The 21583-nt window shown below is 39.7% G+C and overlaps 1 protein-coding gene across 1 annotated transcript in view; it reads right to left on the bottom strand.

The window, feature by feature from the left end:
• The window catches only part of LOC126262787 (trehalase-like), a 361100-nt gene that overhangs the window by 195161 nt on the left and 144356 nt on the right, over positions 1 to 21583 (bottom strand). The window contains exon 5 of the mRNA XM_049959608.1: positions 9535 to 9671. Within this exon, the coding sequence (XP_049815565.1) occupies positions 9535 to 9671 (137 nt within the window). The remainder of the gene's footprint in view (positions 1 to 9534; positions 9672 to 21583) is intronic.

Genomic DNA, 21583 nt, shown 5'->3' with positions numbered 1-21583 from the left:
AGTATGGATTTCTCCAAGAGGTCAGGTTTATTTGTTGCCATTTGTTGTAACATATATCCACCATGAGTGGGCTTTCAGACTGTTTTCTATGTGGTTTCCAGGGGAGGTTTTTAGTAACGTTTTACAGGATGATATACTATGCTCACCTCTTACAAAGCTGTAACTGTCCCTGCTGATTGTTGGATGACTGAAGTTGTCTCCAATGATAACAGTATGATTGGGAAACATTCATAGTATCTGACTGAGGTTTATTTATAAAGTTTTAGTCTACATCTAGGGTAAAGTTTGGTGGTTGATAGAAAGATTCAGTTACACATTTATGCTCACACATGCTACTGTGACTTGTCCACACTATCTCGTGTGCAGCTTTGATCTCAGTGGACTTTAGTTTATTGTCTACTGTGACAAATACACCACTTTCATTTCTCATTGAACTATCTTTTTGATATGCACTTAGACTTTCACCAAAAAATCATTGCTGTCTGTTTCAGGTTTTAGCTACCTTTCTGTGCGTAGTATTACATAAGTTCCGCTGCTTTTCAGGACTGCTTCATATTCTGTGACTGTTGCAATGCTTTGACAATTAATGATTAGGGTTTTTATCTTTTCATCTGTAGCGGGCCATTTCTTCAGATCTTGCGCTAATACTTCTCGTTCTTCAACAGCTATCATTATCCAGACTGGATGGAGAGTTGTCTAGCTAAAAAAAGCCCTCATGTACACCTCACACAGAATCACATATCTGGGTAAATGCCTCTGATATGTAGCACAACCCAGACCCATTTAAGGGAATTCTTTGAGCTGCAAGTCTTCTCAAACCTCTCTGTCATTTGCTAGAATGTTTCGAGTATGGGCTCGGTTGCCAGGCATTGTTCATTCCACCATGTGCCACAGTCTGCAGTTGACTGCGTCCTGTTCCCTCACTGGCTGCCAGAACAGCCTCTTCGTTATACTGAATAAAGCCTCTGGGCATTCACACAGAGGACACGAGGCGACCCTTCTCATCCCTTGCTGCCATTTCCATGAGGTGAGGGATACCATTATTTGTGATGCTTGTGATTCACCTGAACTGATGATTAACAGACCCCTGCCTTTTTGCATTTGCCTCCTTGTGACAAAGGACACAGTAGGTTTCTCAGCAGATGAAATGTGTTTCACTGATTCAGTTTTACTTTCAGTTGAAGTCAGTACCTCAAACATGTAAGATTACCTCAGCCCCCCCCCCCCCCCCACCACCACCACCTGTAGGTCAAGATAATACCCAATGTTCCTTTGATAACTCTACTATGTATCTCTCAGTATGTCTTCCCAATACTCAGCTGCAGCAGCTTCCAATCACTCGAGAACAGTCAGGATGGTTCGTAGGTTGTTCGTGAACAGTAACTAACTCATCCCATGTCTGAGAACAGCATTCACAGGGATATTACCCTGCAGCTGGTGTAATGTTTTACAGGACAGTAAACAAATAACTTTAAACTAAGCTTTCTGATTGTTTTTTTTTAATTTCTTGATTTGTTGCACTACAAGGCTTAAGAGTTCCTTTTGAGAACTCGGGAACTTAACTCATGATAAATTGCGTTCCTTCAGATTCCTCAAATTGATTGGTTACTGATATGCTTTTGAGTGTCCATCCAAGTTGTTGATTTTGTTTTACACACAATATTTCAATGACTGAGCCAGAGATTTTTTTTGGTGCTGGTGTGCTGCATTCTTAAGAATATTTGCTGCCTGGATTCCAACCTGACTGTAAAGTATTGTCAGTATTCTACCACTATTTATAACATTATTTGATTTGCAGCGCCTGCTATGCTCTTTGGTTCTCTCTGGTTTTTCAGAGCCCACACTGTCGTTCTGTGAAACTCACAATCTCTCTGCATTTTCTAGCTCTAGTCGATGTTACAACTTGTGAGTTTTTAATAAATTGAGTACCAGACTCCAAGCCTTGTTTAAATTGAAAACTCCATCATGGAAGATCAAAAATTGTACTGGCTGCTTGTGACATTGCTCTTGTTGGCTCGTAGAATTACAGAGTCTTTGTCCTTCTGATAACGCATATTATCCAACTGGTTCGAGACAAAGACCTGGGATAAAATTTACTGGTTTCTTTAAAGCTACTTTGGACTTTTAAGTGTCAACTTATCTTTTTAATTGTATAATCACTAACAAATTTGCATAACACGGCTGAAAATTAACAAGTGTCTTACTAAATTTAAGATGGTATCACAGGTATAGTAGGCACAGAACACACAATTCCTTCACACAATTACTTCACACCAGTTGTCTTTTATTATAGCTACGTTTACATCACTGTTGCCTATGTTCATACATTTCCTTAGTACAAACTGGACAATAAGTTGGAAATATTGTACTTATTAAATAAATAGCTGCACTGTGATTGAGGAGAAACGTTTTCCAAACCAGGTGCAAATCATAGATGTAGCGTACAACTGATGCTACAGTAGTATGAAATCTGTTTCTTTGCAGCAATTTATGTTAGAAAATACACACTATATCATGATATATGCATGAAATTTGATAAAATTAACACAAAAGGTGAATTTAAATTGTATATAAAATGTTAGGATGGGGGTTTTTGAAGCAAAGCAATCTGACAAAATGTAAACCATTGATTTCAACCAAACTTGATAGACGTATCCTTTACAGCCAGGCAACAATTGCTGAGGAGCTAAGAACTATCTATCTTAAATAGTTCAGGAGATTTGATGTTGTAAACAATCGTATGGATAAAGAACTGTCACATCATGCATGATATTTAAATGTTTTACTTCTGTGCTGCTAACTGTACTCACAATACATTTAACAGACAGTACCAACATATGCTGCTAAATGCACCCAAAAGGGTATATCTTCATAACCACAAATACTTCAGGAGATATGATGTCATTAACATGTAGATGCATGAAAAAATGCTGCATTGTGCATAACTTTTTAAATTTTTTCTTCTCTTCTACTGTCCCTATTTTCCACACATTTTGTAGACAGTGTCACATATTCCACTGAATGTATCTACACAATTATATCAGATCAGGAGATATGATGTCACAAACATGGAAAGCTGCCACATCATGCCTTATGTTTATATTTATTAGTCCTTTGTTACTAACTACATTTGCAATATTTCCTCAGATGGTATCCACCTATGCCACTGAATGTACCTACACAAATACATCATTGTATGACACAAAGTACAAGAGATATGATGTCATAAACACTGATATGCATGAAGAATTGCTCTATTGTGCATGGTGCATTGATACATTTGAGGCACTGAGAACCATAACGGTGCAAAGACACAAAGTTTTGAGAAAAATAGATGTTTATGAAAATCAATTTTTAGGCGAATCACCAGTCTCATTGGTGTGACTTTTTTTTATCTAATCCTCAACATCCCATATTTCCTATAAAAAACAATGAACCCACTTTGTATTATAAAATATAATTTATATTTAGTATTATTACTATTATTATTAATGTTAATCCACAAAATTTTCATATATAGGCTAGTGGTAATAGTGTCTTTTTTATTGTTGTGTAGCTTCTGATTAATGTGAAACTAGAATCGGAACACAGAGCAGATACTAAATGTATCTCTCTCTCTCTCTCTCTCACACACACACACACACACACACACACACACACACACGACCTATCCCAACACTACAGGTCCTCATTATAATCATTTTCATCAAACACACACTTGCTTGAGGTTCAGAGCAAACTGTCTGTTCACTTCAGATGTGAACTCTAGCAGTAGCTAGACGTAGCTACTAGCTAGCTGACATAGCTAATTTGAATAAAGACAATTTCGCTGTGTTAGTAGGAGGATCAAACGACGTATATAGAAACGAGACATACAAGGTTATTACAGAAATGAGGAAATGTTTAAATAATTTAGCCAACACAAATGTACTCATTGTGAACATCCTACATCATCGTGATTTACCACCCTGGTCATGTGTGAACCGCGAAATTAAAGACAAACGAGTGTGTCACTGAAAGGACTGGGAAAGCATAGCCACTCAGAACAATGTTGATAGCATGTACATGAGTTTCCAGAGCATCTTTCTTCACTATTGTAATGTAGCATTTCCAAAAGTAGTAAAAACAGTAAAACCTAACAATAATAAGCAATGGGTAACTAAAGGCATAAAAATTTCCAGTGAGAGAAACAGATTTCTGCAGTACTGTTGTAAGAAATATGGAGTAACCCAAGAATACGCATATTATTCAAAAACCTACAAAAGAATCCATGGTAGAGTAGTCAGACAGGCAAAAATTATGTGGAATGACAATTTGATAAGAAACTCATCTAACAAAATGAGATCCATGTTTAGAGTTATAAAGAAAGAAACTCGTAGTTCAGTGCCAAAGAAAAAAAATGTGTCATTAACACTAGAAGGCTCAAAAGTCACAGACCCAAATTCAGTTGTGGAAAAAGTCAATGAATACTTCACTTCACTAGCTGAAGACCTCATTCAAGTACACAGTCAAGGACCAGTCCCAAGTTTCTCCAGCAAGTCAGTGATCTCGACTGCTTCTATGTATGTTTACGAAACAAACCCCAGTGAAATTATAAGTAAAATTAAATCATTTAGCAATAAAATGTCAAGTGGTCTCGATGAAGTACCTGATTTCGTATTAAAACATGTGATCACCACTTAACAAACCCCTTGGCAAAAATTTTAAACCTCTCTTTAAAAACTGGTGTATTTCCAGATTTTTTAAAATAGCAAAAGTTTCACCACTGCTAAAAAAAAAAAAAAAAAGGTTCTTCTGAAAAAATATCAAACTATCGACATGTGTCACAGTTAAGTTCCTTCTCAAAAAATTCCAGAAAAACTCTTCTATGACAGGCTTTTAAGTTTCATAAATAAATATGCACCTCTTACAGTATAACAACATGGTTTTAGAAAGTCTAAATGTATGCAGACAGCAATTTTCGAATTCTTAGACTGCATTTTAAAATCCCTTGATCAACACAAATTAGCTGAAGGTATTTTTCTAGATCTATCAAAAGCCTTTGACATCCTGGACCATAAATTCTGCTCGAAGAATTAGAAAGACGAGGAGTAAGAGGTGTAGCACATAGCTGGTTGTGTTCATACCTAAAAAAACCGCAGGCAGAAAGTATCACTTCAGTATGAATTCAACAAAATGAATAAAACAAGAAACAACTCCTTTCTTTCTAGCGAATTATCAATAAAATATGGTGTACCACAGGGCTCAATCTTAGGTCCACCACTCTTCTTGATTTATGTGGACAACTTAGTTGAATATATGAGGCTCACTAAAACTATCCTGTTTGCCGATGACACCAGCATATTGCTCACTGGATCCAGTCCAGAAACTTTGCAGTCCACAGCAAAAAGTTCTATGAAAAGACTTTCTGAGTGGTTCACAAAAAACAAACTCATTATAAATACTGAAAAAGCTGTGTGTGTTGATTTTCATTTAATTCCTCCAACTAATCAAATGTCTATTTAAGCATAATTAAAAAATGCTCCCCTAGAAATGTGACATAAAATTTTTTGGTCCATGGGTTCAGCAAGACTTAAAGTGGGACACACATATAAATAACGTGTCTAGAAAATTATCATCTGTGTGCTATGGCCTAAGAATTTTAAAGGATACAACAAGCATAACAACAGTACTGCAGGCACACTATGCACAGTTCCACTCACTTGTCTGATATGGGATCGTTTTCTGGGTATACTCAACTCACAGTGTAAAGGTTTTTAGAATGCAACTAAATGTTCCAAGTTTATTCATTTTTGAAACTATTGTGTTCACTAGGGACTGCCTCCTGAAAACAGGCAAACTGCTACAGAACAAAAATGTACACAACTGTAGTACCAGAGGGAAATAAAATATACATAAAAAATATCACAGAACAACCACCTATCAGAGGAGCATAATTAACATTGGTGTAATATTGCACAATAAGATACCAGAGGAAATAAAAATTGCTACTCATCCAATATTTAAAGCTAAACTAAAGGAATTTCTAATAAAGCACTGTTTCTATTCTGTCAGAGAATTTCTGAATACGTAACAAAATTAATTGTAATAGGTACCTATTTTACTATGTATTATTGTAAGTTATCTTTGACCTGTCCAATATCGATTGTACAATTTGTGCTGTATGATAAAACTGGACCAATAAAAAATCAAATCAGTTTCATTAAGACTATGTGTTTCAACCTTGATCTAGTAGTTTTGTTAAGTTTGTTTGTTTCAAGGCTGATATTTGCCTTTCATTTATGTATTTGGGCAATTGATTTTGAAAGGCATCTACAAAGTGTTGAGAAATAACAAACTGTGATCTCCCTACTAAGTGTCTTGATGACAATGGTGGCCTCTCATGATTCTAACAAAGAATATGTAACTTTCAACAACAGTTCATGGAACTTGATGACCACTTTGTCATTGTAAAATTTCTGAAATGTTCATTATTACTACAAACATCAACTTTTGTGTGATAGCAAGGTTTATAGTTAACATTTTAAGAGTTTAAGAGTTTTAAATTCTCAGTGTCCAAAATGTGGTAGATGAGGTTATGGTGAGGGATTCCGTAAAGAGCTTCCCACTTTTATGAAGAAATGGGCATTTGTGTACCCTGTGACCATACCTACTGCAATGCAAACCCATGCTTTGGGCCCATATGGAAGCAAATGTCAGAGTAATTGGAGAGACAGCTTTCTGGAAATGTTCATGTATAAAGTGTAGGGGTACAGCAGTGATAGACAGATGCCACGAACCTGCATACATGTTAAAATCTCAGAACTGACAAGGGTGTGCATTAGGCCCATTTGGTTCTCGGTGTCTCGCATATTCTTTACTACTAAGATACTCTTACAATCGAATCATCTTAAGGAAATCCCTGATACCTGGTAGTGGTTTCCACAGCTTTCAACTGCAAAGTGCAAATTTTGTAGGCGAAAACAGTAACTGTCTTTAGACCTACCAAGAGGCATTATCATGTAGACATTTGCAAAATCACATTGTAGACACACGAAGCAGCTGTACCCATTGTACAGAAACTGTCTGGGATCATGTTCTTTGATTGTTATACTGTGCTTCTACATTTGTACATGATCTATGTTTCTTTGTATGAATGTTTCATAGCTTCAAAGGTGTTTACATGAATAGATGAAAATGATTTTTTTTTATACTTCACTATAATGACAGTTCATTTTTTGTTTTCATTTGTAACAGAAAATTGGCAAGTGAATGCCCAGACAATGTCAGGTTTGTCAGCTAGTATGTAAATACATGAGTGAGATGTATGGATTACACTAGTGTACCAAAGATAACATTAAAAACTTCAAAGATTGTAGAGCATAACAAATTACATCTTCTACATTAGGCAGTAACAATGCAATTACATACACTGAGTGTAATTTGCTGTACTTCTGTTAAGTCATTTTTGTTTATCTGGAATAACATGATCTGAAGTTTTGAAAGATTGTCACTAAGAACAAATAATTATTTTCCTTTGACAAGTAAGCCATAGTGGATGAATGACAGATAAATTGTTGCAAAATCTGCCGGTCTTTTCACTTTTGTGTGTGATATATGTTAATTTACATCCATTTTAAATTCAAACTCTGAAATACTATTGCTAACATTATTATGCTGATTACCACAATTATAGTAATTACATGGGTACCATACAGAAGCAAAATATCATGGCCCATAAACTCTACTAGTTTATTCCAGGGTACTTTTCATGTCTTTGAACATTCCCTTACCGACTTTGAGCTATAAAGCATCACATATTAGCTAGTGAATGAAGACTTCTAGTGTTGCTACTGCTACTATTACCAGTACTACTGTTACTCATGGCCCTTACACATATTATGATAGTATAAAAAAAACTCTCAAGTTATGACTGCAACTTTAAAACCTTCAGTTTGGATGCACACTACATCCAAACTTTTGCAGGAAATCAGGAGAGGCTATGGGCAGTGAGGACAATGGACAGTGGACACTACATGTGTAATAGGCATCAAACTGAGAATTAGTGTTGAGCAGAAAGCATGCTTGGATAGCTGAATTGGTTAAGGCGGCTGCTCATGTAAAGGAGAAAATCTAGTTTCAAATGCCATCCAGCTTAAATGTTCACTTCACCATCGGATTTATTTCAGTGCCCAGTTGCCACTAATGCCTGAGTTTTTCTTACATCATTTATAAACATATACACTGATAAGGTAAACCATTATGACCACCTGCTTAATAGCTTGTTTGTCCATCTTTGGAACAAAATACATGACTGATTCTGCATATCAGAGATCAGACAGTTTGTTGTTAATTTTATGGACGTATGTGACATTAGATGTCTACACAAAGGTCATGTAATTCACATAAGTAATGGGCCACCGATTTACGAATGTGGTGATGGCACCTGATAGCAACCCAGATGGGTTCCACAGGATTTACATGAGACGACTTTGGCCATCAGGCGAATTTAATTGGTGAGACATTAACTTGAGTTCAGTACAATGCTCCTTGAACCACTGTGGCATGGTTCTGTCTCCAAGACATGGACAATTATACTGCAGAAAGATGACATCACCACCAGGGAAGACATCAACCATGAAGGGATGCAGGCAGTTCACATCTGTCAGCACATCTTTGATTACTACCACCATTTCCATGCAAGTGCAGGAGAATTTCTCCCATAGCATAATAGGGCCCTTGCCAGCCTGCATCTGTGGCACGCTGCACGTTTCGACCCACTATTCACCTCGATGATGGCATTTGTGGAGATGACCATAGAGCTAGTGTAGCAAAAATGTGATTCACACAACACATTTCCATTGATTGACAGTCAACTCCTGGTGGTCCTGTGCCCATTGCAATTGTAACTGATGGTGTCAATGGATCAATATGTAAACATGTAGGGATGGTCTGCAGCAGAGCTCCTTGTTCAATAATGTACAACAAGTGGTGTGCTCCAAAACACGTGTGTGCACCAGCATTGTGCCTATTTGGCAGAGATCCCACAGATCACCATCTATCCTACTTTACAGAGCAGACAAGCATTTGAACTGCACATTCTGTGAAGAGTCATGGATGTCCAGGTAACTGTTTAGTGCCTAGTGGTAGTTTCATTGTCATTCTACCTCTTTCTGTAGATGCTCATGACAGTAACATGTGAACATATGACTAGCAACACCTTTTTCAAGATACTCATTCACAGGCCCTGCATAATAATAATCTGCCCTTCATCAAAGTTGCTTATCTCAAGGTATTTCCCTATTTGCAGCCCATGTCTTCGCTAGGGTGATCCCCTGTCCGTGTGTGGTCCACTTACATACTTTTGTTATCACGTTACCTGCCCTCAGTGCCACCAGGCAGCATCCAGTGTCATAGTGGTCAGTGGTTATAATGTTTTGGCTTATCAGTGTGTGCCCACTAAGTGAAAAATGCTGTCTCAGACATGTTTGAAAGAATAGACAACTCTCATATAGTTTATTTACTGCAGTGAAATTGTGAAACTTTAAAAAGTACCTTCATTTGTTCCATTTGTTATGAACCATCTTGAAGAGAAATCCCACCCTGATTCTGCAGCTGATTTCAGGTCAGTATAAAGACGTTGTTGGACTTTAGAGTCATTAGATAATCCATGGGCAATGATGTAATCTTCACTGAAAAATGAAATTAAACATGAGATCAGCATTAAGTAGTAGATTCTGAGAAAAATTTAATTGAAGTATGAATGCCTTATTACAAACACTTAAAAATGGTTCAATAATAAAGGATAGTTTCAGTGTCTCCTTATGCAATTGCTGCACGTTGCAGTGTCACAGTCTCATAGTTTGATGTTTTTCTTTACTACAGCAGTTCCAGCTGAAATGTGAACCAGTTGTTTGCTGTGCAAATATTTTTATATCATGAGGGCTGTATAGATGCACTAGCTAATTTTAGTCTGCTTACTGTTTGGCATCTTTCTGTGCTGTGTAAGTTTCTTTTTGCTATGTGGCATTTTATCCATTCCTTTTTCTTTCTTTCAACTTTATTTCATTCTCTCACATAGTTGTCTAATCTTCAATCAAGGCAACTGACTTTTAGGGGTTTGACTACCAAATTCTAATCAATACTGCATACAGATGTTTGGGGGAATGGAACGTGTGTGTCTGTTTCTGTCAAGTCAAATAGAGTTACTCATACCTTGATTATGGAGAAGCACATGCAATCTTATGTTGTATCACACTGAAGATAGTATAAATGACTGCTTTTCAACAGTGGCTGTTTTCTGATCTTCTGATATTGACGATTAAGAAGAAAGATTGATGGAAACTGACCTCGACAGAGACCAGTATGGATTCCTCAGAATCTGTAGACACAAATCACAGAGATTTTACAGTCTTCACTGGAATACACTTCTTGTAATTCTGATAGAAGAACGGATTAAATAGCCTACAACCTGTACAGAAATCAGATTGTAATAATAAAAGTATAAAAACAGTAACTGATAAGGAAATGAGACAGCATTGTAGTTGTTTCCCTTGTTATTTAACATGTACATTAAGCAAGCAAAAAAAGAAGAAATTTTGAAAAGGATAAACTTCAGAGAGACAAAATAAAAACTTTTAAGATTGGTAATTCTGTCAGAGACAGCAGAGGACTTGAAGATCATTTGAATTCAGATGAAATGAGATCCATCCTTCATGAAATCCTCCCCACTCCACCAAGAGTGTCTTTCCGCCGTCCACCTAACCTTCGTAACCTGTTAGCTCATCCCTATGAAATCCCCAAACCACCTTCCCTACCCTCTGGCTCCTACCCTTGTAACTGCCTCCGGTGTACAACCTGTCCCATGCACCCTCCCACCACCACCTACTCCAGGCCTGTAACCCGGAAGGTGTACACGATCAAAGGCAGAGCCACGTGTGAAAGCACCCACGTGATTTACCAACTGACCTGCCTACACTGTGACGCATTCTATGTGGGAATGACCAGCAACAAACTGTCCATTCACATGAATGGACACAGGCAGACAGTGTTTGTTGGTAATGAGGATCACCCTGTGGCTAAACATGACTTGGTGCACAGCCAGCACATCTTGGCACAGTGTTACACCGTCTGGGTTATCTGGATACTTCCCACTAACACCAACCTATCCGAACTCCGGAGATGGGAACTTGCTCTTCAATATATCCTCTCTTCCAGTTACCCACCAGGCCTCAATCTCCGCTAATTTCAAGTTGCCGCCACTCATACCTCACCTGTCATTGAACAACATCTTTGCCTCTGCACTTCCGCCTCGACTGACATCTCTGCCCAAACTCTTTGTCTTTGAATATGTCTGCTTGTGTCTGTACATGTGTGGATGGATATGTGCGTGTGTGCGAGTGTATACCCGTCCTTTTTTCCCCCTAAGGTAAGTCTTTCCACTCCCGGGATTGGAATGACTCTTTACCCTCTCCCTTAAAACCCACATCCTTTCGACTTTCCCTCTCCCTCCCTCTTTCCTGATGAAGCAACCGTTGGTTGCAAAAGCTAGAATTTTGTGTGTATGTTTGTGTTTGTTTGTGTGTGTATCGACCTGCCAGCGCTTTCGTTTGGTAAGCCACATCATCTTTGTTTATATATATATATATATATATATATATATATATATATATATATATATATATATATATATATATATATATATATATATATGGAAACATTCCACGTGGGAAAAATATATCTAAAAACAAAGATGATGTGACTTACCAAACGAAGCGCTGGCAGGTCGATAGACACACAAACTAACACAAACAAACACACAATATTCAAGCTTTCGCAACCCATGGTTGCTTCATCACGAAAGAGGGAAGGGGAGGGAAAGACGAAAGGATGTGGGTTTTAAGGGAGAGCGAAAGAAGCCATTCCAATCCCGGGAGCAGAAAGACTTACCTTAGGGGGGAAAAAAGGATGGGTATACACTTGCGCACACACACACATATCCATCCACACATATCCTGCCATGTCGATAGACACACAAACAAACACAAACATACACACAAAATTCAAGCTTTCGCAACAAACTGTATATGTGTGGATGGATATGTGTGTGTGTGCGAGTGTATACCCGTCCTTTTTTCCCCCTAAGGTAAGTCTTTCCGCTCCCGGGATTGGAATGACTCCTTACCCTCTCCCTTAAAACCCACATCCTTTCGCCTTTCCCTCTCCTTCCCTCTTTCCTGACGAAGCAACCATTGGTTGCGAAAGCTAGAATTTTATGTGTATGAATGTGTTTGTATATGAAAGTGCTGGCAGGTCGACAGACACACAAACAAACACAAACATACACACAAAATTCTAGCTTTCGCAACCAACGGTTGCCTCGTCAGGAAAGAGGGAAGGAGAGGGAAAGACTAAAGGATTTGGGTTTTAAGGGAGAGGGTAAGGAGTCATTCCAATCCCGGGAGCGGAAAGACTTACCTTAGGGGGAAAAAAGGACGGGTATACACTCACACACACACACACATATCCATCCACACATATACAGACACAAGGTTGATAGAAACACAAACAAACACATTCATACACACAAAATTCTAGCTTTCGCAACCAATGGTTGCTTCGTCAGGAAATATGTGTGGATGGATATGTGTGTGTGTGCGAGTGTATACCCGTCCTTTATATATATATATATATATATATATATATATATATATATATATATATATATATATATATATATATAAACAAACAAACACAAACACACACACAAAATTCAAACTTCTGCAACCAACGGTTGCTTCGTCAGGAAAGAGGGAAGGAGAGGGAAAGGCGAAAGGATGTGGGTTTTAAGGGAGAGGGTAGGAGTCATTCCAATCCTGGGAGTGGAAAGACTTACCTTAGGGGGAAAAAAGGACAAGAATTCACTTGCACACACACACATATCCATCCACACATATACAGGCACAAGCAGACATTTGTCTTTCTTCCCCCTAAGGTAAGTCTTTCCGCTCCCGGGATTGGAATGGCTTCTTTCGCTCTCCCTTAAAACCCACATCCTTTCGTCTTTCCCTCTCCTTCCCTCTTTTGTGATGAAGCAACCATGGGTTGCGAAAGCTTGAATTTTGTGTGTGTGTTTGTGTTTGTTTGTGTGTCTATCAACATACCAACGCTTTCGTTTGGTAAGTTACATCATCTTTGTTTTTAGATATATTTTTCCCACGTGGAATGTTTCCCTCTTTTATATATATAGGCCCCCTACAAAACCTTTCACCTGACTCCATCACCCTCCTGACCCCACCGACACCCCGCACCCTTACCTTCTACCTTCTTCCTAAAATTCACAAACCCAATCATCCCGGCCGCCCCATTGTAGCTGGTCACCAAGCCCCCACAGAACATATCTTTGCCTATGTAGATCAACACCTTCAACCATTTACATGCAGTCTCCCATCGTTCATCAAAGACATCAACCACTTTCTTGAACGCCTGGAATCCTTACCCAATCTGTTACCCCCGGAAACCATCTTTGTAACCATTGATGCCACTTCCTTATACACAAATATTCCGCATGTCCAGGGCCTCGCTGCAATGGAGCACTCCCTTTCATGCTGATCACCTGCCACCCCACCTAAAACTCTTTCCTCATTACCTTAGACAGCTTCATCCTGACTCACAAGTTCTTCACTTTCGAAGGCCAGACATACCAACAATTAAAGGGAGCAGCCATGGGTACCAGGATGGCCCCCTCATACGCCAACCTATTTATGGGTCACTTAGAGGAAGCCGAATGGTTACCCAGGCCTGCCAACCCAAAGTTTGGTACAGATTTATTGATGAAATCTTCATGATCTGGACTCAAAGTGAAGAAGAACTCCAGAATTTCCACTCCAATCTCAACTCCTTTGGTTCCATCAGATTCACCTGGTCCTACTCCAAATCCCATGCCACTTTCCTTGACATTGACCTCCATCTGTCCAATGGCCATCTTCACACATCCGTCCACTTCAAACCCACCAACAAGCAACAGTACCTGCATTATGACAGCTGCCACCCATTCCACATCAAACGGTCCCTTCCCTACAGCCTAGGTCTTCGTGGCAAACGAATCTGCTCCAGTCCGGAATCCCTGAAACATTACACCAACAACCTGACAACAGCTTTCGCATCCCGCAACTACCCTCCCGACCTGGTACAGAAGCAAATAACCAGAGCCACTTCCTCATCCTCTCAAACCCAGAACCTCCCACAGAAGAACCCCAAAAGTGCCCCACTTGTGACAGGATACTTTCTGGGACTGAATCAGACTCTGAATGTGGCTCTCCAGCAGGTATACGACTTCCTCAAATCCTGCCCTGAAATGAGATCCATCCTTCATGAAATCCTCCCCACTCCACCACGAGTGTCTTTCCATCGTCCACCTAACCTTCGTAACCTCTTGGTTCATCCCTATGAAATCCCAAAACCACCTTCCCTACCCTCTGGCTCCTACCCTTGTAACCACCCCCGGCATAAAACCTGTCCCATGCACACTCCCACCACAACCTACTCCAGTCCTGTAACCCAGAAGGTGTACACAATCAAAGGCAGAGCCACGTGTGAAAGCACCCATGTGATATACCAACTGACATGCCTACACTGTGAAGCCTTCTATGTGGGAATGACCAGCAACAAACTGTCCATTCGCATGAACGGACACAGGCAGACAGTGTTTGTTGGTAATGAGGATCACCCTGTGGTTAAACATGCCTTGGTGGACGGCCAGCACATCTTGGCACAGTGTTACACCGTCCAGGTTATCTGGATACTTCCCACTTACACCAACCTGTCAGAACTCTGGAGATGGGAACTTGCCCTTCAGTATATCCTCTCTTCGTGTTACCCACCAGGCCTCAACCTCCGCTAATTTCCTTTGCCTCTGTACTTCCGCCTTGACTGACATCTCTGCCCAAACTCTTTGCCTTCGCAAATGTCTGCTTGTGTCTGTATATGTGTGGATGGATATGTGTGTGTGTGTGTGCGCGAGTGTATACTTGTCCTTTTTTCCCCCTAAGGTAAGTCTTTCTGCTCCCGGGGTTGGAATGACTCCTTAACCTCTCCCTTAAAATCCACATCCTTTCGTCTTTCTCTCTCCTTCCCTCTTTCCTGATGAAGCAACCTTTGGTTGCGAAAGCTTGAATTTTGTGTGTGTGTGTTTGTGTTTGTTTGTGTGTCTATCAACATGCCAACGCTTTCGCTTGGTAAGTTACATCATCGAAAGCATTGGTACGTTGATAGAAACAAAAACAGACACAAACACACACACAAATTTGAAGCTTTCGCAACCCACGGTTGCTTCATCAGAGAGGGAAGGAGAGGGAAAGACGAAAGGATGTGGGTTTTAAGCATAAGTCTTAAGCATAAGTCTTTCCGCTCCCGGGATTGGAATGACTCCTTACCCCTCCCTTAAAACCCACATCCTTTTGTCTTTCCCTCTCCTTCCCTCTTTCCTGATAAAGCAACTGTTGGTTGCGAAAGCTTGAATTTTGTGTGTGTGTTTGTGTTTGTTATTGTTTCTATCAACGTACCAACGCTTTCGTTTGGTAAGTTACAGAATCTTTGTGTTTAGATATATTTTTCCCACGTGGAATGTTTCCCTCTATTAAATGTCTAGAAGTGATTGTAGCTGTCAGGAGTGCAGCCTTATTTACAAGACATAAAATGTGGATGATAAGCAGTGCAGACAAAATGAGAATGGAAGCTTTTGAAATACAATGCTGCAGAAGAATGCTGAAGATTAGGAGGGATAACAAATGATGAGGTACTGAATCAAACTGAGCTGAAATAAATTTATGGCACAACTTGGACTAAAAGACAGAATTATTTGATAGGACTCATCTGAGGCATCAAGGAATAATGAAATTGATAATGGTCATGTCAAGCTTTACGAGATTTTCTGGGAGGTATTTGAAAGAATTTGTAATTCACTGCAGAGGGGAGAGCAGTATTCTGTCTAAATGTGAGAATGACTCCTGGAACATCTCCTCTAACAGGTTGGACTCTACAGCAAATGTAGCCTCCTGAAGAAGAGTTCTGTTTGTGATGAGGTAGGCCTTGCATGAAATTTCAAACCAGTGAGGAGGGAACTTGCTCAACACCAGCCATTGCATTAAACTGCTATTCCAGGTTCTCTACCAGCCCTGAGAGAATGAAGATGTCCATGGCAAATCTAAGGCAGGTCTCTTACTGAAAAGGTGTGACTAGTGACGTGATACGTGGCATGGAAGCTACATGGCAGTAGTGTGGCATGCATGTGACTTGATGCCATTGGACATTATTCGGTGAGTAACACGGTACATTCTTCTCACAATATAGATGTTCTGGCTTTAGTCGACTTAACGTTTTAGGCAAATGTAGCAAAGCTACACTGGTCTCTGCAGTTAGTCTCTCCTGAAAGCTACTTTTCATGTAAAAAATTAAAAACTACTGTTTTGGGATTTACATGTGTTCCTTGCTATGTGACATTTCTCATCCAACTTTTGAGGCAGCTTATCAAATTTTGGTTCTTTCACACCTTATCATCTCACTTTGCAGCTTGATGAAGAACTGGATTTCTTTCTGTTGTTGTGGTCTTCAGTCCAGGGACTGGTTTGATGTAGCTCTCCATGCTACTCTATCTTGTGCAAGCCTCTTTATCTCTGAGTAACTGCTGCAACCTACATTCTTCTGAATCTACTTACTGTATTCATATCTTTGTCTCCCTATACAATCTTTTCACTCCATGCTTTCTTTTTGTTACTGATTGTAATGGTACTTTGATTTACAGAACCCACCACACATATTTCAAAAAATTTGTAGTGGAAAAAGAAGCCGCTGGCCAATTTGTGTTGGGACATTTTAGATTTTTAAAGTTGGAAGAAGAACCATTTGTCTTTTCTGAAGCTTCAGTTGCCAAGAGACTGCAGTCATGTCTATGTGAGTTGCATTTGTGTGAGTGTATGTCTGTATTTGTTGTCTATTTTTCATGAAGTTCTTACTGGCTGAAAGCTGATTTGTGACAGTCTTTTTGTTGTATTGTACCTATCTGTGACTCAGCATCTCCACTATATGGTGACTCGTAACTTTCCTTTTCATAAAACTGTTACATTCCATCCTGGATTTTCCATTGTTTCAATTTTGCTATTGAAATATCTAAAACGTACTTCACTCTGTGTAATTATGTATGCAACAGACATGGTCACCAACTTGAAGATACATTTACTCTCAAAGGATTTTAGTTTTTTCCACAAACTTGGATGAAAGAAGAGGAAGCACTAAGAAATGAACATACGGTAGCTAATTATTTCATAAATGAAACTGGTTAAGTACCTTGAAAGGACAGCAAACTCTGATGCATTACATATGGCAGAACATGTGCTGTCATATACATTTTGCTTTGTATATAGGCAGACAATTTTGTTAATTTCATTGTTATACTGTGATTGTTATTTTCAGCAGTTGTACCAGTAAATTCTTCTGAAACAATGAAACAAACCAACCTGCCATTGCTGATGCTTCCTCACACTACCCAGCAATTCATTTTAGAGCAGTACTCACAGAACATCATTTGCATAATATTCTATTTTCATTCATGTAAGTGTAGTGATGGGTGTGCATACTTTGAAAAGGCTGCATGTGCGGCAAATTTAAGGCTAGCTGAGCTATGGTTGGCTTCAGTTCTCTATGTGTATTTCTGCAGCTCTTTGTATAAGTAATTGGTTCCTGCTGAATGTTATTTAAATACTGTGTTCAAGGTGATAATGCTTCCATGGAATAAAGTAGTGTTCAGTCTACTGGTTTTGTTGTACTTATACCTAATTACAACACAACTGGTGACAAGTGTGGTCCTATTCCACAAACATATTTCTACTCTGCTCAGTTCTCCATATATTCTTACAATGGCTGATGGTGTTACAGAGGACATTTTACATTGGTTGGACAAAAAAGCGAGAGTCATTCGCCATGGTGTTGCACAACCAATAACAGGTGCTGGACTGTAAAACTCAGTACTTCAATTATTGGCTTCTGTTTTGTCTAGTTGGTATGCTCCTCAGTCTTTATCACCTGGTGTTTTGCCCTCTTCAGCCCTGTTGTGTATCCACCTCCTTTTTCTACATATGATGAGTCCATTGAGGAATGGGATGCATATGAGAAACATGTAGGACAATACTTCCAAGCTGTTGCAATCACTGAAGCTATTTTATGTCATGCCTTGTTCCTTTCATGGATATAGCCAAAAATGTATCAAGTCCTATGTCAACTTGCCCCTTCATAGGATTCATCTTCTTTAATGTTTGACCAAATGTGTGAACTTCTTTCAAAATACTACTGTAAGCACACACACGTTATTGCATCACAGGTTGAGTTTTACTGCTGTAGGAAGCAACCACATCAATCCTATCAAGCATGGGTAGCTGAACTCCATGGCTTAAGTCATCATTGCCCTTTTGTGTCTGTTGTGCATGAAGAGCCATATGCTGATCAGATGACCATTTAGCTCTGAATCCTGAGGCGATGAAGTGTGGCCCCATTGTGAAAATCCACTACTGCACACCATGGCTCAATTTGGTTACCTGCAGCTCCTGACATATAGAATTCAATGTGTCACGAGCTGCAGATAATCAAATTGAGTCATGGTGTGAAGTATCAGCAGTCCAACCGTCTCCTCCACACCAGGTTTCAGATGGTTTGCAGGAGTAAGACACAGTTACAGCAGTCTGCTCACAGTCAGAGCATCAAGGTGGCTGACTTCACTCCATGCAGCAGGCACACCAACAAAGTAAACAGGCCTGTAAACAGCAAATTACATTGTTTCATTAATCACGAGTGCCCAGACTGCTGGGCTACCTGTCATAACTGCAACAAAAAAGGGCACATTGGTTCTGTTTGTAATGCAAAAATTCAGCACAATGATCCTGATGTGGATATGGATGTAAACATTGTATCGGCTGTTCCTGTTGTGCCAAACAAGTTTTTTATTGATGGTATGGTTTTTTCATAATGTTCTGCACTTGCAACTGGATACACGAGCTGTGATAACATCATTTAACTCACAAACTAGGCTCTCCTCCACTTCTCCCTGTGTCAAGAAAGTTAGTAAATTACAAAAAACAGAGTATCCCTATTCTCAGCCAGTTCTCTGCCCCTGAGTGATCTACAAGTCAGCAGTCTGGTCAGTTATATTTCTTGTTGTGGATAACACATCTACAAAGAATCTTTTTGGATTAGGTGCTTTTACGTTGTTTGGTTTTACAATTTCATGTGAAGTGAATTTAGTGTCAGAACAAGTCCTCTATACACAGTTAGATGCATTATGTTCTGAGTTTTCCTCTCAGTTCTCTCATGGATTGGCGTGTGCCAACAATTTTCAGGCATGCCTTATTGTGAAACCTTCTGCTAGGCCTCATTTCTTCCAGGCCTGTCCGTTTCTAGTGGCACTCGGGGAACAAATCAAAGATGATTTAGATCGCCTCTTGGAATCTGGCATTATCTGACCTGTTGCATCAGGTGAATGGTCTACTCCCCCTTAGTTATAGTACAGAAACCATTGGGCTGGTTTTAAAGTTTTTGTGGATGCACAATCTGTAGTGGATACTTACCCGATACTACACCCGGACAAACCCTTTCCAAAGTTATCACATGGTCAATATTTCTCAAAAATTGAGCTGTTGGATGCCTAATTACAGCTCTTTTGAGATACAGCCACAACATATGTTAGTTGCCAGCACTCCCACTGTTTTTCAATGTTTTTTTGGAACAGCTTATGGTGTCTGTGCCAGGTTGTGCAAATTATTTAGATGACAGTGTAGTTTCCGGTGCCTCCACTGAGGAAAATGCGCAAAATCAGGTTTTTCTAGGCAAAGTGGATAGTTCCTGTGAATTATTATGGGTGGAGGTTACACTCAACAACCGAGCTAGGTTAATAATTGGCTCCTTTTACCGACCTCCCGACTCAGCAGCATTAGTGGCAGAACAACTGAGAGAAAATTTGGAATACATTGCACATAAATTTTCTCAGCATGTTATAGTCTTAGGTGGAGATTTCAATTTACCAGATATAGACTGGGACACTCAGATGTTTAGGACGGGTGGTAGGGACAGAGCATCGAGTGACATTATACTGAGTGCACTATCCGAAAATTACCTCGAGCAATTAAACAGAGAACCGACTCGTGGAGATAACATCTTGGACCTACTGAGAACAAACAGACCCGAACTTTTCGACTCTGTAAGTGCAGAACAGGGAATCAGTGATAAGGCCGTTGCAGCATCCCTGAATATGGAAGTTAATAGGAATATAAAAAAAGGGAGGAAGGTTTATCTGTTTAGCAAGAGTAATAGAAGGCAGATTTCAGACTACCTAACAGATCAAAACGAAAATTTCTATTCCGACACTGACAATGTTGAGTGTTTATGGAAAAAGTTCAAGGCAATCGTAAAATGCGTTTTAGACAGGTACGTGCCGAGTAAAACTGTGAGGGACGGGAAAAACCCACCGTGGTACAACAACAAAGTTAGGAACCTACTGTGAAAGCAAAGAGAGCTTCACTCCAAGTTTAAACACAGCCAAAACCTCTCAGACAAACAGAAGCTAAACGATGTCAAAGTTAGCGTAAGGAGGGCTATGCGTGAAGCGTTCAGTCAATTCGAAAGTAAAATTCTATGTACCGACTTGACAGAAAATCCTAGGAAGTTCTGGTCTTACGTTAAATCAGTAAGTGGCTCGAAACAGCATATCCAGACACTCCGGGATGATGATGGCATTGAAACACAGGATGACACGCGTAAAGCTGAAATACTAAACACCTTTTTCCAAAGCTGTTTCACAGAGGAAGACCGCACTGCAGTTCCTTCTCTAAATCCTCGCACAAACGAGAAAATGGCTGACATCGAAATAAGTGTCCAAGGAATAGAAAAGCAACTGGAATCACTCAATAGAGGAAAGTCCACTGGACCTGACGGGATACCAATTCGATTCTACACAGAGTACGCGAAAGAACTTCCCCCCTTCTAACAGCCGTGTACCGCAAGTCTCTAGAGGAACGGAGGGTTCCAAATGATTGGAAAAGAGCACAGGTAGTCCTAGTCTTCAAGAAGGGTCGTCGAGCAGATGCACAAAACTATAGACCTATATCTCTGACGTCGATCTGTTGTAGAATTTTAGAACATGTTTTTTGCTCGAGTATCATGTCGTTTTTGGAAACCCAGAATCTACTATGTAGGAATCAACAATGGATTCCGGAAACAGCGATCGTGTGAGACCCAACTCGCTTTATTTGTTCATGAGACCCAGAAAATATTAGATACAGGCTCCCAGGTAGATGCTATTTTTCTTGACTTCCGGAAGGCGTTCGATACAGTTCTGCACTGTCGCCTGATAAAGAAAGTAAGAGCCTACGGAATATCAGACCAGCTGTGTGGCTGGATTGAAGAGTTTTTAGCAAACACAACACAGCATGTTGTTATCAATGGAGAGACGTCTACAGACGTTAAGGTAACCTCTGGCGTGCCACAGGGGAGTGTTATGGGACCATTGCTTTTCACAATATATATAAATGACCTAGTAGATAGTGTCGGAAGTTCCATGCGA

This window comes from Schistocerca nitens, chromosome 6, assembly GCF_023898315.1.
Source record: "Schistocerca nitens isolate TAMUIC-IGC-003100 chromosome 6, iqSchNite1.1, whole genome shotgun sequence".
NCBI classification, from domain to species: domain Eukaryota; kingdom Metazoa; phylum Arthropoda; class Insecta; order Orthoptera; family Acrididae; genus Schistocerca; species Schistocerca nitens.
Note: the sequence above shows the minus strand (reverse complement) of the source record. Positions and strands in the feature narration are given on the sequence as shown.